This window comes from Hemitrygon akajei, chromosome 21 (genome assembly GCF_048418815.1).
Source record: "Hemitrygon akajei chromosome 21, sHemAka1.3, whole genome shotgun sequence".
Taxonomy (NCBI): Eukaryota; Metazoa; Chordata; class Chondrichthyes; order Myliobatiformes; family Dasyatidae; genus Hemitrygon; species Hemitrygon akajei.
The window spans coordinates 17863093-17881517 of NC_133144.1; the positions used below are offsets into that span (position 1 = coordinate 17863093).

The 18425-nt window shown below is 40.2% G+C and overlaps 1 protein-coding gene across 1 annotated transcript in view; it reads left to right on the forward strand.

Moving 5' to 3' along the window:
• LOC140714122 (fibrillin-1-like) overlaps positions 1-18425 on the forward strand; it is a 410633-nt gene that overhangs the window by 206413 nt on the left and 185795 nt on the right. The window contains exons 17-19 of the mRNA XM_073024910.1: positions 1638-1691; positions 2267-2392; positions 16986-17111. Of these exons, the coding sequence (XP_072881011.1) occupies positions 1638-1691; positions 2267-2392; positions 16986-17111 (306 nt within the window). The remainder of the gene's footprint in view (positions 1-1637; positions 1692-2266; positions 2393-16985; positions 17112-18425) is intronic.

Genomic DNA, 18425 nt, shown 5'->3' on the forward strand with positions numbered 1-18425 from the left:
CAAAGGCAAGTGTGACTGTAATGAAAAGCTACTGTTATCTGTTCACCACAGACCAGAACATCTGGCCATTATATTTTGTTATATAGAAAATGAAAGTTATTTTCAATACATAAAAACTCTATTTACTATTTAAATTTCATGCATATTTACATCAAAAGTTCTAATACATCAGCAGAAATAAAATGTATCACTGAGAGAAGGATGGCTTATGTAAAAAATAGAAATGCCCCAGTATTACAGAAAGATGATAGAGCTGTTTTGAATTGAGTTAAAGAGCATGCAATTTGCACAAAACAAAACTAAAATAGATTTGCCTCAGAGGAGACAGAAGTTATTCAATGTCTGAAGGGGAGTTGTTTGCACTGTTGTAACTATATGTTGTAATTATGTGGTTTTGTGCAGGTCTTGTAGCTTTAGTTTTTAGTCTTGTCTTTGTCTGGTGGATTTGGAGCTTCTTTCCGGGGAACGCGCTAGACGGTAGCGTGATATTAATACGCAGCAGCATCTCCTGACTCTGGACTGGGGATTGCCAAACGTTGCATGGATATTCTGGTGTAATCTGTTTTGTCATATGCTTTTGTGATATCATTCTGGGGGAACGTTGTCTCATTTTTTAACTGCATTGCATTTGTGGTTTCTAAATGACAATAATCTGAATCTGAGTCTTTGCCACTCTGGAGGATTTTGAGGACCTGAATTCCATTTGATTTCAGTAATAGTGCAGAGTACAGTCCATTGGATTTTTTTGGCCTAACTAGTCAAAAATAGAAGTTCTGAAATGTACAATTGTAGATGGGTTTAGCATATTAATTGTTACCCCCTCAGATTTTTAGGGATGGGTATTCAGGTCCTCATGAGGAACAGTGTCATGGAGGAACAGTGTCAGTAGAGGCAAGGCTTCACCTTGCTCAAATCTATGAGATTATGCACATTTTGGGTCTGCTTTCTGTTGACCTTTTTGCTCTCTTTTTCTGGTACGTAAAGTCATTCCAGGCTGCTATCCATTCAGCACAGAGGAGCAGACAAAGTAGGCACAGGGATTTGCTGGCATTACAGGCTTCCTCCAAACTGTAGGCATTGATAGACAGTTACGTAGTATTACTCCTCACAGAAACCACATTAGTAAACTACCAAGAGCACATAGTGTAGCCCTGTAAGGTCTCTTTGGTCTGAAAACATAGAGAACATATTTCCTGTGGGTCTCACTGTCCACCAACCTGTCTGGAGCTCCTTCTAAATTTGTCAAAAACCTTAATATCTGTCCAAACTTTAATGACTGCTAAATAATCTACCTGGCAAATAAACTTTAACACATGTGGAAATTTGCTGTGACTGTTCTCGGAATTAGATATTAAAGGTTTGCTTCTGAGGCTGGAGCTATCAGGCTGAGTCCCAGCTGCCGCCCAGTTTAGGTCTATAGAAGAGTGCATGGTGAAACTAGCATGCCACTTTGTTGCACAGGGAATTACATAAACACTGTTTTAAACAGAATTACAATATCGAATAATACTGTTTCTGCACAAATAAAACGGAGGAAGGAATCCCTAGAATGAGATACAATAAGTAGGTGTGAAAAATAGTTTTGTTGGTACTTGTGAAGAAAGTATTGAAAGACTATTCTCCTTAATTTCCCACAGCTGAATATCATGCTCTTTGCCCTAGTGGACCTGGGATAACAAGCGATGGGAGAGGTAACAATGAAATAATTCCTACTAAAGAAATCATGTCTATATATAAAATACATCCTGATATTCTCTTGAATAACATATTTCTGTAGTATGCTGTTCCCTGGAATGTGAGTTACAACAAAATTTTATTTTGCCTGTATTGTATGGGTTATATGTGTTTCAAAGTACTTTGTCGCACAACTTGTGACACCAAGTAGTGATGAAAGTAAATAAAATAGAAAAATTAAGTGACAATGTATTTACCCTCAATAAATACAGTACACAAAGTTACACTGGCTGAAGTATGTTGTGACATACCACAACTAAATTAAAGATAACGTTGGCCTTTACACTTGTCATGGTATGTTTTTAACCATCACTTTTGCTGCACTGTTACACGTTCCATCCCATAACCTAGACATTAAAACGAATACAAATAAAAATTTGAAGTGCGTTCCACATTCACATTTAACAATTTAAATTTGAAAAACATCTTTGTTATTTGCAGTTAATTTTAATTGTGTTACACTTAAGTTCTTTGGTTACTTCTTCGTATGGAAGTAAATAAAGCTGTTTTGACAAGTGTTTTGCATTCACAGATATCAATGAATGTGCATTGGATCCTGATATTTGTCAAAATGGAGTCTGTGAGAACACACGTGGCAGTTACCGATGTATTTGCAATTCCGGCTATGAAGTTGATATATCTGGCAAAAAATGTATTGGTATGTATCTAAATTTCAGGCACAAGAAATTCTGTTAAAATGTTACAGTCAGTATATGTATACTGATTTTTAAAAATATATTCTTAGGGTAGTCTGAGCAAGGCAAGCCCCCAGTGACCCCACTTAAAGCCATATCATGAAGTAATTGCCTTCAAATTTGTCTATTTGCCACAGTGAATCTAAGAATGGCATTGAACCTACATGCCTTTCTTTCTGGTGGCTGCAGAATTTGCCTCACCATAAGAAATGGCTCTGCCAGTCCAGATGTATTTCTAAGATCAGATTCAAAATAATTGATGTAATACACGCCTAGAATGCTGCTTCAAGCTGGCTTTTCCATGTTCTGCTCTAGAAATCCACTGGTTGGATTATGCTGAGGTCTGCTAGCTGGCTGCTGTGTACACATCAGCATGTTTTGGGCTTTCATGCTGCCATTCTGCATTGCAGAAGCATGAAATGCATGGGAGGTCAGAAGCTAGAACATTAGATCTCTTGTTCCACTTCAAACTCGATAGTGAGTAAGATACGTCATTATTGGCTCCTCAATTTAATGGCAGTGACAGCTGGTGCACTATATATAACCATATAACATATAACAATCACAGCACGGAAACAGGCCATCTCGGTCCTCCTAGTCCATGCCGAACTCTTAATCTCACCTAGTCCCACCTACCCGCACTCAGCCCATAACCCTCCACTCCTTTCCTGTCCATATACCTATCCAATTTTACCTTAAATGACACAACTGAACTGGCCTCTACTACTTCTACAGGAAGCTCATTCCACACAGCTATCACTCTCTGAGTAAAGAAATACCCCCTCGTGTTTCCCTTAAACTTTTGCCCCCTAACTCTCAAATCATGTCCTCTCATTTGAATCTCCCCTATTCTCAATGGAAACAGCCTATTCACGTCAACTCTATCTATCCCTCTCAAAATTTTAAATACCTCGATCAAATCCCCCCTCAACCTTCTACGCTCCAATGAATAGAGACCTAACTTGTTCAACCTTTCTCTGTAACTTAAGTGCTGAAACCCAGGTAACATCCTAGTAAATCGTCTCTGCACTCTCTCTAATTTATTGATATCTTTCCTATAATTCGGTGACCAGAACTGTACACAATATTCCAAATTTGGCCTTACCAATGCCTTGTACAATTTTAACATTACATCCCAACTTCTGTACTCAATGCTCTGATTTATAAAGGCCAGCGTTCCAAAAGCCTTCTTCACCACCCTATCTACATGAGACTCCACCTTCAGGGAACTATGCACTGTTATTCCTAGATCTCTCTGTTCCACTGCATTCCTCAATGCTCTACCATTTACCCTGTATGTTCTATTTGGATTATTCCTGCCAAAATGTAGAACCTCACACTTCTCAGCATTAAACTCCATCTGCCAACATTCAGCCCATTCTTCTAACCGGCATAAATCTCCCTGCAAGCTTTGAAAACCCACCTCATTATCCACAACACCTCCTACCTTAGTATCATCGGCATACTTACTAATCCAATTTACCACCCCATCATCCAGATCATTTATGTATATTACAAACAACATTGGGCCCAAAACAGATCCCTGAGGCACCCCGCTAGTCACCGGCCTCCATCCCGATAAACAATTATCCACCACTACTCTCTGGCATCTCCCATCTAGCTACTGTTGAATCCATTTAATTACTCCAGCATTAATACCTAACGACTGAACCTTCTTAACTAACCTTCCATGTGGAACTTTGTCAAAGGCCTTGCTGAAGTCCATATAGACTACATCCACTGCCTTACCCTCGTCAACATTCCTCGTAACTTCTTCAAAAAATTCAATAAGGTTTGTCAAACATGACCTTACACGCACAAATCCATGCTGGCTACTCCTAATCAGATCCTGTCTATCCAGATAATTATAAATACTATCTCTAAGAATACTTTCCATTAATTTACCCACCACTGATGTCAAACTGACAGGTCTATAATTGCCAGGCTTACTTCTAGAACCCTTTTTAAACAATGGAACCACATGAGCAATACGCCAATCCTCTGGCACAATCCCCGTTTCTAATGACATCTGAAAGATCTCCGTCAGAGCTCCTGCTATCTCTACACAAACTTCCCTCAAGGTCCTGGGGAATATCCTGTCAGGACCCGGAGATTTATCCACTTTTAAATTTCTTAAAAGCGCCAGTACTTCCACCTCTTTAATTGTCATAGGTTCCATAACTTCCTTACTTGTTTCCCACACCTTACACAATTCAATATCCTTCTCCTTAGTGAATACCGAAGAGAAGAAATCGTTCAAAATCTCTCCCATCTCCCTCGGCTCCACACATAGCTGACCTTATTAATTTGAATAGTTTTGATTGACCTTCATCTAAATATTTATTTAATTGTATTAAACTATTTTTATTTTTCTTAATTTCATAATAATTTATGTTTTAATTAAATGACTGGCTTAATATATTTTGTAGTATTTTCTTGTAAATACTTGAATTACAAATTATTTTAAGCTGTTTTAACCAATTCTGATAATCACATACATCTAAAAACATAGAACATAAAATACTACAACACAGTACAAGCCCTTTGGCCCACAATATTGTGCCGACCTTTTAACCTACTCTAGGATTAATCTAATCCTTCTACATAACCCTCCATATTTCTATCATCCATGTGTCTATCTAAGAGTTTCTTAAAAGCCCCTAATGTATCTGCCTCTACCATCATCCCTGGCACGGCATTCCACACACTCACCAATATCTGTGTAAAAAACCTACCTCTGACATCTTCCCCAATACTTTCCTCCAGTTACCATAAAAGTATGCTTCTTGATATCAGCTATTTCCACTCTGGTTATCCACTCAGTCTATGCCTCAACATCTAATACATCTCTATCAAGTTACTTCTTATCCTCCTTCACTCCAAAGAGAAAAGCCCTAGCTCATTTAACCTATCCTCAGAAGACATGCTCTCTAATCCAGGCAGCATCCTGGTAAATCTCCTCCACATCTAAAGCTTCCACATTCTTCCTATAATGAGGTGAGCTGAACTGAGCACAGTATTCCAAGTGTGGTCTAACCAGGATTTTATAAGACTGCAACATTACCTTGCAGCTCCTCAACTCAGTCCCCTGACTAATAGAGGCAAGCACACCATACACTTTCTTAACTACCTTATCAACTTGCACGGCAACTTTGATGGACATATGGACTTGAACACTAAGATCTCTCTTTCCTCCATGCTGCCAAGAACTATGCCATTAACCCTGTATCCTGCCTTCAGTGTACAGACAGACAAACAGACATACTTTATTGAGGGAAATTGGGTTTCATTACGGCCGCACCAACCAAGAATAGTGAAGAAATAAAGCAATATAAAACCATAAATAATTAAATAAAAATAAGTTAATCATACCAAGTGGAAATAAGTCCAGGACCAGCCTATTGACTCAGGGTGTCTGACACTCCAAGGGAGGAGTTGTAAAGTTTGATGGCCACAGGTAGGAATGACTTCCTATGACGCTCAGTGTTACATCTCGGTGGAATGAGTCTCTGGCTGAATGTACTCCTGTGCCTAACCAGTACATTATGGAGTGGATGGGAGTCATTGTCCAAGATGGCATGCAACTTGGACAGCATCCTCTTTTCAGACACCACCGTCAGAGAGTCCAGTTCCACACCCACAACATCACTGGTCTTATGAATGAGTTTGTTGATTATGTTGGTGTCTGCTACCCTCAGCCTGCTGCCCCAGCATACAACAGCAAACATGATAGCACTGGCCACCACAGCCTCGTAGAACATCCTCAGCATCGTCCAGCAGATGTTAAAGGACCTCAGTCTCCTCAGGAAATAGAGATGGCTCTGACCCTTCTTGTAGACAGCCTCAGTGTTCTTTGACCAGTCCAATTTATTGTCCATTCGTATCCCCAGGTATTTGTAATCCTCCACTATGTCCACACTGACCCCTTGGATGGAAACAGGGGTCACCGGTGCCTTAGCCCTCCTCAGGTCCACCACCAGCTCCTTTAGTCTTTTTCACATTAAGCTGCAGATGATTCTGCTCGCACCATGTGACAAAGTTTCCCACCGTAGCCCTGTACACAGCCTCATCTCCCTTGCTGATGCATCCAACTATGGGAGAGTCATCAGAAAACTTCTGAAGATGGCAAGACTCTGGAAAGCAACCTTCCAAAGTGACTCATTTCACATTTATCTGGGCTGAACTCCATCTGAAACTTCTCAACCCAGCTCTGCGTCCTGTCAATATCCCATTATATCCTACAACAACTTCTACACTATCACAACTGCACCAACCCTCATGTCATAAAATTTAAGATAAACAGTGTAGACATGTCTGGGATTGAACCTGTGGCCTCATACATGCAGGGTGTGCCTGCTTAGTTCTGTTTCCTTTACAGAAGGGCATCTTAAAAGTGCTCATGTATTTTGTTCAAACTTTTGCAGGCTTTTAGTAGACACTGTGGAGGCTGACTGCTGTTCTAAACCCTGCATGTATAGACCATAGAAACTTTGGATGATACCACTACATCTGTGCTGCTCCTACCGGTTATGGCATGAGCTGGAATTAAGGTGCCGCACAAACAAACTGCTGTAGTAAAATTGTCCAAGGGAAGAAAAATGGAAAGCTTCTATCTAAAGATGAAATTTCTCAGAGTGAACTATATTTCATGCTCTCAATCCCTCCAAGGAGGAGAGTCTTTGGAAGTTTTCTAAATTAGTCATGATAAAGATAGTTGCAAAGTTTGCCACAGCCGTACACCTGTGTCTCAAAAGATTTATATTTGGAGCCAGAGGTCGCTGTCACTATTAACTTCTCACCCCCTGTTTAATTCTAGACAGAACTCAGTAATCTGTGCCATATTACACTTAAGTCAAGTTAAAGGAATTTCCATTATCTTCCTTTCACTGTGAAAATGAGGCTGAGAAGTCATACAGGCTTGCTAGTATTGCAAGCTTTGCCAGAATATTAACATGCTGTTCTAAATGCTTGCACTTGAGAACCCAGAGTTTATAATGAATCATAAAGCTGCCACACTCTGAGTTTACAAATTGTGGTTGACCATAAGGGAAACAATTCTTATTCTTGCCAAGTATCCAGGAACTTGCATGAATGATTCATGTGAGTCCATGAATATTTTTACACAGTCACCTCTGTCTATTACATTTTGGAGAAGGCACAGTCTGAGGGATCATAAGCCAAATCCTCATTTCTTGGCTTTTGACTACTCCACATGCTCCTTCCTTTCCTTATAAGACAGTCACGTCACTCATGTAATCAACAAGAGAAGTATATCTCTCCTGAAGTAGAAAGACCAACATAGAACGTAATTTGCATTTGGTCCTACCATTGCCTTGTGCTGTTGTAGCAAAACTTTCCTTTTTGTACTCTATCCCCGTTTGCACTAAAGGCCAATATTCCAGTTTCTTTCTGAATTACTTGCACCTGCATGTCTTCTCTTTGTCTAGCACAAGCAAGGACATTCAGGTCGGACTGTGCAGCTAAGTTCTGCAGTCCCACCACACTTAAAAAGTCTTTTTTAGGAAGGCCTTAAAGCTGTCTGCTTCATTCTAGACATCATACCTAACCAATTCTCCTCCATCTGGTAGAACTGGTCCTCATGCTCAGCAATTTCTCTTGTGGCTCCTACTACCCAAACCCTACACTGGGAGCACTCTCACATCATTATACGTGACATCAACAACTGCATTGGTGCTGCTTCCAGCACCCATGTGAAGTTTGTCAATTTCATCAACTTTGTCACCAACTTCCACCCTGTCCTCAAATTTACTTGGTACATCTCAAACACCTCTCTCCCCTTTCTTAATTTCCCTGTCTCCACCTCTGGGTGCAGGCTGTCCACTGATTATTTGATAAACCTATCGACTCACAGTTGACTGGACTATACTTCTTCTCACTCTATCACTTGTAAAATTGCTATTCCCTTTTCTCATTTCCTCCATCACAACTGCATCTTTTCTCAGGATGTAGCTTTACATTCCAGAATCTCTGAGATGTCCTCCTCCTTCAAAGAACGATGTTTCCCTTCCTCTACCATCAATGCTGCCCACAGCTCCATTTCCCGGATATCTGCCCTCACCCCATCTTCCTGCTGCCAAACTTTGGATGAAGAGAGAAAAGGTGAAATATGAAGATATTTAAAGAGTAAAAGAGATGCGTGAGTGTATATTGGACTACTGGAGATGTAGTAAAGAGGGAGCAAGGAAATGACGGATGAACTTAGACTGATTTTGCATCAGTCTTCATTATAGAAGACACTAGCAGTATAACCAAGAATTAGAGAGTGTCGGGGGCAAAAGTGAGTGTAGTTGCTATTACTAAAGAGAGGGTGCCTGGAATGCTACAAGGTCTGAAAATAGTTAAGTCACTTGGACCACATGAAATACACACCAATATTCTGAAAGAGGTAGCTGAAGAGATTGTGGAGGCATTAGTAGTTATCTTTCAAGAATCACTAGATTTTGGAATGGTTTTGGAGGACAGAAAAATTGCAAATGTCACTCTACTCTTTAAGAAGGGAGGACGGCAGAAGAGAAGAAATTAGAGGCTAGTTAGCCTGACTTCATTGAAGATATTGGAGTCCATTATTAAGGATGAGGTTTCAGGGTACTCAGAGGTGCATGATAAAGTAGGCTGAAGTCAGCATGGTTTCCTTAAGGGGAAATCTTACCTGACAGATCTTGGAATTCTTTGAGCAAATAACAAGCAGCATAGACAAAGGAGAGTCAGTGGATGTTACTTACTTGGATTTTCAGAAGGTCCTTGACAAGGTGCTGCACATGAGGCTGTTAAATAAGATAAAAACCCATAGCTTTACAAGAAAGTTACCAGCACAGATAAGAAATTTGCTGACTGGCAGCAGGCAAGGAGTGGGCCTATTCTAGTTAGCTGCCAATAACTAGTAGTGTTGGGACCACTTCTTTTCACATTATATGTCAACAATTTGGATGACAGAATTGATGGCTTATTGGTCAAGTTTGCAGACGATACAGAGACAGATGGAGGGGCAAGCAGTGTTGAGAAAGCAGGGAGTCTGCAGAAAGATTTGAACAGATTGGGAGAACGGACAAAGAGATGGCAGATGGAACGTAGTGTTGGAAAGTGGATCATCATGCACTTTGGTAGAAAGAGAATGAGTAAAGACGTAGATTATTCTCCAAACAGGAAGAAAATTCAAAAATCGAGATGCAGAGGAACTTGGGAGTCCTTGAGCACGATCCCCTATAGGTTAACCAGTAGTAAGGAAGACAAATGCAGTGTTATAATTCATTTTGAGAGGATTAGAATATAAGAGCATGGATGTGATACTGAGGCTTTATAGGTCATTAGTCAGATGACATTTGGAATATTGTGAGCAGTTTTGGGCCTTTTCTAAGAAAAGATGTGCTGTATTGGAGAGTAGATTTACAAAAATTATCCCGGGAATGAAAGGCGTTGAAGAGGATACAGAGGAAGTTTGCGAAAATGTTTCCCAGGAATGAAAGGGTTACCGTATGAGGAGCATTGAATACCTCTGGGCCTGTACATGCTGAAATTTAGAAGAATGAGGGGAATCTCATTGAAATCTATTGCATTTGAAATGCCTAGACAGAGTGGATGTGGAGCAGATGTTTCCTATAGTGAGTGTGTGTAGGACCAGAGGGCAGAGCCTCAGAATAGAGGGACATCCATTTAGACCTTAAGATATAGGAGCAGATCTAGGCAATTTGGCCCTTTGAATCTGCTCTGCCATTTCATCATGACTGATTCATTTCTCACTCAGCCCCAATTTCTTGCCTTCTCCCTGTAACTCCTCATGCCCTGACCAATCAAGAATCTATCAACCTCAGTCTTAAATATACCAAATGACTTGGCTTCCACAGCCACCTGTGCCAACAAACTCCACAGATTCACCACTCTCAGGCTAAAGAAATTCCTCCTGATTTCCATTCTAAGTGAACGTCACTCTGTTCTGAGGCTATGTCCTCTGCTCTTAGACTTCCACATCATGGGAAACATCCTCTCCACATCTACTCTATTAAAGACTTTCAATATTCAAAATTTTCAATGAAATCCAACTTCATTCTTCTGAATTCCAGTGAGGACAGGCCCAGAGCCATCAAACTCTCCTCATATGATAAGCCTTTTAATCCTGGAATCATTTTCGTGAACCTCCCTTGAACCCTCTCCAATGTCGGTACAGCACTTCTTAGATAAGGGCCCAAAACTGCTCCCAATATTCCAAGTGAGGCCTCACCAATGCCTTATAAAGCCTCATTGTTATATCCTTGCTTTAATATTCTAGTTCTCTTGAAATGAATGCTAACATCACATTTGCCTCCCTCACCACCGACTCAAGTTGCAAATTAACCTTTAGAACAAAGATGAAAAGGAATTCCTTTAGCCAGAGGGTGGTGAATCTGTGGAATTCATTGCCATAGACAGCTGTGGAGACCAAGTAATTGAGTATATTTAAAGTGGAGGTTGAAAGGTTCTTGGTTAGTCAGGGTATCAAAGGTTATGGGAGAAGGTAAGAGAATGAGGTTGAGAGGAAGACTAAATCAGCCATGACAGAATGGTGGAGCAGACTCGATAGGCTGAGCGGCTTAATTCTGCTCCTATAGCCTTATGGAGAGAATTCATCTTGTCCTTCCCTACCACCCATGAGTCTCTACATCCAGCAAATCATTCTTTGTAACATCTGCCACCTTCATCAGGATCCTACCACTAAACACATCTTCACATTCCCCTTCTACTTTCTACATTCTGCAGGGATCGCTCTTTACGTAACTCCCTTGTCCACTTGTCTATCCCCACTGATCTCCACCCTGGCACTTACCCATGCAATCTGCCCCTACAGCTTTTCCCTCATCATCATTCAGGGCCCCAAGTAGACCTTCCAGGTGAGGTGATGCTTCATCTGCAAGTGTGTCAGAGTTGTTTACTATATCCAATACTCCCAGTGCAGCCTCCCCTGCTACAGTGAGATTTGATGACGCTCATCAAGTGGGTTGAGCAGCTTCACTCCATCCACCACAAAAGGCATGTTTCCCTATTGGCAACCCATTTCATGGCCTCCCCTATTGTCATAATGAGGCCACTCACAGGCTGGAGGAACACCTCATATTCCATCTGAATAGCCTCCAATCTGATGACATGAAAACTGATTTTTCCAATTTCTGGAAATTTCTCCCTCTTCTTCCTTCTCTTTTTTTTGCCATTCCCCATTCTGTCTCACCTCATACTCCTTCTTCTCGTCTACCCATTACCTTCCTCTGTGTCTCTCCTTCCCTTTCTCCCATGATCCACTCTCCTTTGCCAATAGATTCTTTCTTCTTCAGACCTTTACCTCTTCCACCTATCACCACCCTGCTTCTTAATTCATCCCCACTCCCACACCCACCACTTTCCACCACACTTGGCAATTGGTGGGTTGTGGTCTTTCCCCTGATAGGAAGAGGTATCTTCTTATTCTGGCTTATTCCCACTTCCTTTCCTGTCCCAATGAACTGGGCTGAAACATCAACTATATATTCCTCTCCATAGATGCTTCCTAACCTGCTGAGTTCCTCCATGTATTTTGTGTGTATAGCTGTGGGTTTGCAGCATCTGCAGAATCTCTTGTGTTTTTGATTTAATCTATTTATTTATCTTTGCAGATTCTTTGTGTCATCCTCACAACTTCTTTTCCTACTTACTGAATTATCAGCAAGTCACATTACAATGTATTCTGTGTCTTTATCCAATATTCATTAATGTAGATTGGAAGAAATTGAGGACCTACAGTAAGTCTAATTACACCGGTAGAGTTTGCAAGCCTGAAGATTACCCATTTATCCTGAATGGTTGTTACCAGTTACACTGTCCTCAACATACTAATATACTACGCCCAGAGGCATGAATATTTTTTCGATAATCATTCATAGGGTACTTCAACGGATGCCTTTTGAATATTCAAGTTCTTCTGCTCCCCCTGCTTCCCTTCTATTTGTGCTGCGTATTACAGACTCAAAGAACTCTAAAAATCTGTCAAATATGATTTACTTTCATGGAGTCATGTTGAATCTGCTTATATTATAATTATCTATGTGTCCTGCTATTGCTTCCTTAATACACTTTGAGTGCCCCTTATCCAAAATACTTGGCCAGAAGTGTTTCGTTTTTCTGGGTTTTTTTGCACAGTTAATCAAAGTAGAATACAGCGGAAACCAGAAGATAGCCTCGGTCATGGCATCTATCAGAAACCCACTCACAGATTTATACCTCAACAATAACAGCCACCATCACGCCTCCCAACATAGAGCAGCTCTTTCTATTTTGATTAACTGTGCAAAAACTATTTTGAACCCGGAGAGTCTTCGCGAGGAAATAAGATGATTACACATAATGTTTCTACAGAATGGCTATTAGGTGAAGGAAATCAATCGGGCCCTTAAAAGGGCCAGCAGAAAAGGCAGGAAAACTAACAACGAGGAGGAACCTGTTGCTACCACCTGTCTTCCCTATATTTCCATGGTCTCTGGAAGGATTGCCAGGATCCTGAATAAATAGCAGATTAATACCATCTACAAACCTGTAAGGAAGGTCAAGTCACAGCTTATGCAGGTTAAAGATGTCCTGGGACTCAGGACTGTTGACATTTACAGGATTCCCTGTGAATGAAGAGTAGTGTATATCGGCCAGATGGAACACATGGTGGAAACCCACATCAAGGAGCACAGGAGTTGTATCCATTTGGGTTACCTGGAGAAATTGGCGGTAGCACAATATTGCATTTGCAATGGCCATAGGATTGACTTCAATGGCACAAAACTACTGTGCTGCACCAATGTCTTTTGGGACCACATGGTAAAGGAAGCCATTGAAATAAAAGTAGAGGAAAAGAATTTTAACAAAGACAAAGGTCTCACTCTAAGTAAGAACTGGATTTCGATTGTAAACAAGGTGCAACAGTGGAACCCTGATTGGATGAGGACTAACCAATTAGCAGGGATGGATGAGAGAAGAGAAAAAGAGAAATTGCCTTTCAACTCACGAGAGAGCATAGGCCATCAACTTTTCGCTGTTGATGTTTCTGTAGCAGGCAACTTCTGTTTTACGAGGTCAAGTTGCTAGCTCGGCGCTCAACCCAGCATGGATGGAAAGCGTGCACGGGAGCCAGCTGGATTCGAACACAGAACCTTCCGCCCCAAAATCCAGCACTGATGCCACTACGCCACCAGCCAGCAAGCAGGGATGGATGACAGGGGTATAAATACCACTGGACTAGATATGCCCAGGCATCATGAAGATGGCAGAGTTTGTCATTGAAATGTCAGTTAAAATTGATACCTGTGCTCACTGGAAGCCCAGTGAAGAGTTTGTCTGTAATTATAACCTATCTCCTTAAATCTCTGTCAGCACTTATCTAACTTCTTACATTCTAATCTTCTTTCCTTGTCTTCTTCTGCCTTAATATCTTTGTAATTGTCGTAATTATAATAGAAAATAGGAACAGAAGCAAGTCATTCAGTCCCTCAACCTGTTCACTGGTCCATACAATCAAGGCTGATCATCCACTTCATTGTCCTGTTCCCACTTTCCGGCACTATCCCTTGATGCCTTATCCCTTAAATGTTGGATCTGCTTCCTTCTTGAGTATATTCAATGATGACCTCAACTACTTCTGCAATAAAAAATTTCACATCTTCATCATCCTTTGGATGAAAACATTTCTTCTGATCTTGATCTAAATGGCACACACTTATCTGGAGGCTACAACCCTAGTTATGAATTCTCCAGCCATTGGGAACATCCTTCCTGTATAGTCTGAGAGATCTGCCCCCAATTATGTTCTCTAGTGAAGGTCAGTAACCTCTGAAATTACAACAATCAATCCTGGGAAGTAGTCACAACAGTTTTCTCTTGGCCAGCAGTCAGCAGATTCCTGATGGGATATAAGAACATTAAATTAAGTAGGAGCTGGAATAGGCCCATCTTGCCATTCAGTACAATAATCACTGGTCTATCATAAGCTTCATTCCCCTATTTTACCAATTTACCATAGCCCTCAATTCTCTGATTTTTCCAAGATTTACCTACTTTTTTTAATATCTCACAAAGTTCACAAAACTCTGCCGGCATTTCCACAAAAGCAAAAATCTGTTCCTTAAGCAACTGTTCATAGTTGGAAGTAAAATTTATTGTCAAAGTATGTACATTTCACCACATACAACCCTAGATTCTTTTTCTACGGGCATACTTAGCAAATCTATAGAACAATAGATGTAAACAGGATCTGTAAACTATAAACAAACTGTACAAATGCAGATTACAAATAAATAGCAATAAATAACGAGTATGAAATAACAAGATAAAAGAGTCCTTAAATGAGTGCAGTTATATCCTTTTGTTCAAGAGCCTGATGGTTGAGGGGTAGTAACTGTTCTTGAACCTGGTGGTACAAGTCCTGAGGCTCTTGTATCTTCTACCTGATGGCAGCAGCGAGAAAAGTGCATGGCCTGGGTGGTAAGGATCTTTGTTGATGGATGCTGCTTTTCTCCGGCAATGTTTCATGTAAATGTGCTCAATAGTTAGGAGTGTTTTACCCAGATGTACTGGGCTGAATCCACTATCTTTTGTGGGATTTTCTGCTCAAAGGCATTGGTGTTCCAGTAAAAGGCTGTAATGCAGCCAGTCAGCACACCTTCCACCACACAAGTTTGCCAAGGTTTTTGATGACGTGCTGAATCTCCGCAGACCCCTGAGGAAGTGAGACACTGTCGTGCTTTCTTTGCAATTATATTTATATGATGGGTCCAGGACAGGTCCTCTGAGCTAGAGACACCCAGGAATTTAAAGTTACTGATCCTCTCCACCTCTGATCCTCCAATGATTTCTGGCTCTTGGACCTCTGGTTTCCCTCTCCTGAAGTCTACAATCAATTCTTTAGTCTTATTGACATTGAGTGAGAGGTTATTGTTATTACACCACGTCAAATTTTCAATCTCTGTCCTGTATGCTGATTCATTACCATCTTTGATTCGGCTCACAACAGTGATATCAAGAGCAAACTTGTATATGGTGTTGGAGTTCTACTTAGCCACACAGTCATAGGTGTAAAGTGTGTAGAGCAGAGAGCTAAATATACATCCCTGCAGTGCTCCTGTGCTGAAGGACATTGTGGAGGAGATGCTTTCGTCATTTGAAAGTATTGTACCAACTGTATTAGAAGTACTCCCACTTCCTGACTGGAATCATTGTACTCCTGGCTCACCATGAACAATTATAGTTGAAGGTGAAGTCCTGCATGGCCCTTGCTTTTTTTGTTAAGCAAGCCACACAATGCATTGAGATTAACTCCATACACCTTGCTTCCATATGTTTTCTTACCATTATCCTCATTTATACTGCATGGGACAGTGCTGGAGACCTAGCACTCTAACTTTTCTTCACCTCTGAGCTGACTATATTTCTCACTGAATGTTAAACATGGCCCTCCAATCCATTCTGCGTCCACATTATCAGTACTTGAAATGATACTGAGCAGTGTCAGGTACAATTGTAAAGTGGCCTTTTCCTCCTTAAGATCACCATCCTTCACCATCTCCTCTGTTGTTGGACAGATTAGTGTGTGATTTGCATGCCTCCATATCTGTATAAATTAAGGCATAATGTGGGCATTCTGAATTCCTGTACTTGGTAATGTAAGTAGCAGGTATAGTAAATGCATATATGTGTAGGTAAAACAGTCATTTCAAATAAGAAGGAAGAGATACCTGTATACCAGGTTTCAAAAAATTCAGGGCTTCTTTGGTTGTGCCTGCTGCATAGGGCTGTGATGTCCCAATGTCTCTCAGGAGAACTTTTCCTTCAACCTAGTTAGGCTCTGAGCCCAGAAGAGTTCTCTTGTGTGCAGGACTGGGTATTGGATGCCTGCAGTATTAGCCGAGATGACAAAGTGTAAGTATTGAATGTCTTACAATGACATCACTTCCTTGCTTGATTTCTCTGTGGCTGGCTGCCAGTATTAGTATATATGAGTGTATCGGAAATCAGTGTTGCATCTGTCAGAATTCTCAAATTGAAATATTTTGCAAGGAATGGAATTTTTGCAGAATTCCATCACATTGCATGATGTCTCATTATATACCAAAAGTTCTGAGACTATTAATAGGCACTTTCTCCTGCTTGTTGCCTTGGAATGTCTCCAACTCGGACCTAACATAGAGTATCTCAATTCTGCATCTCATCCATAAGGATTTGAAGGTCAGGATAAAACAAAACGGATGATTACATCCTCTTTTTGTCTCTTGCCTCTGTCATTATTGTCAAAATAATTTTAATATAGAGGGGCGTCATTTTAAGTCATTGAGAAACAGTATATATTGCTTTGTAAAATTCAATCATTATTGCTAATGATCCACAATGAGTCTTTATTTAGAAGCGCAATCCTGTTGCACTGCTATGTCCTCAGTGAACTACACAGCACTGAACTTAAAAGAAACTAGCATATCATCTTTTGTCATGTTTTCAATAATAGAATAAAAATGGAGTTTTTCTTTGGATACACATTTAAAATACTCTTTTTTTTTGCAGATATTGATGAGTGTTTTGTGAACAGATTATTATGTGACAACGGTCTCTGCAGAAACACACCTGGGAGTTATACCTGTTCCTGTCCAAAAGGATATGTGTTTAAACCTGAATCTGAAACATGTGAAGGTAAGGTGCTTTAATCTTACCAAGTGTCCCTACAATGTTTCCTATCTTAATTTTCAGAGATCAGTACTCAACAGGTTTGCCTTAATGTCTAAAACCATGGTACAGAAATAAACCTAAAATTTGAAGCTAAAATTTCTATATCTTCAAAGTAACACATTTTAGTTAAGGTAAAGGAAGTATCATAATACCATAAGAGAGAGGAACAAGAGTATGCATTTGACCTTTTCAACTTGCAATGCCATCAAATAAAATCATGGTTGATGAAATCTACTTTCCTATCCTCTGCCCAGAATGCTTGATTCTCATACTGATTAAAAATCTGTATCAGCTCTAAATATATTCAATTATTCAGCTTCCACAGCCTTCTGTAAAAAAGAATTCCAAAAAAGTACAATCCATCTTTCTCATTTAAGTCTTATATGGGCAGCCCTTTATACTGAGGTTAATACCCTCTGGTCTTAGACACTTTGATAAAAAGAAACATTCTTCAAACATGTACTCTGTCAACTACATATATTTGAATCATCTTTCTTTCTTCTAATTTTCAGATTACCAATGTATCCTGTTCAGTCTATCCTTATAAGACATTGCCTCCAAACCTGGGATCATCCTAGCAATCTTCTTTTAAATGATATGTCTTTCATTAAATCAGGGAACTAAAACTATGCATAGCACTCTCAGCTTCCTTTTGAAATAATTAATTAAACCACTTAGTTGTATCAAAATACAATTGTCTTCACCCTCATGTTCCTATCATCAAAAAAATGTCCTCAGCCAATGGAGTTAACTCAATATAAGATAAAATGGTTGAACACTAGAAACAGAAAATGGCACTGTAACCATCTCAGATGTAGAACTGAATTCATGCCCTAGCACTAACTATATCTTTAGCTAAGACATTCCAGCATAATTACAGTACTAACATCAACCTAACAATATGGGACATACATGCCCACAAAGAAAGACAGATTCAATCTTCAAAGAGCCGTAGAATTATACAGCACTGAAGCAGAGTCTTTGACCCAGCTCATCCATGCCAGTCAGGATGTCAATCCAAGCTAATCCCAATTTCCTTTTGGCCTAATTACTTCTACTCCTCTCCCGCCTGTAAAAATTATTTTTAGATGCTGACTTTACACACCTCTGTCACTTCCTCTGACAATTTGTTCCACATACAGTACCTATCACCGTCTGTATGAGAACCTTTAGACCCTCATATTCTTGCATTCTAAAGGGAGGCAACCATGGCTGACAAAGGAAGTCAAAGACAGCCCAAAAGAGAGGACATACAAATAGCAAAAATTACTGGGAAGC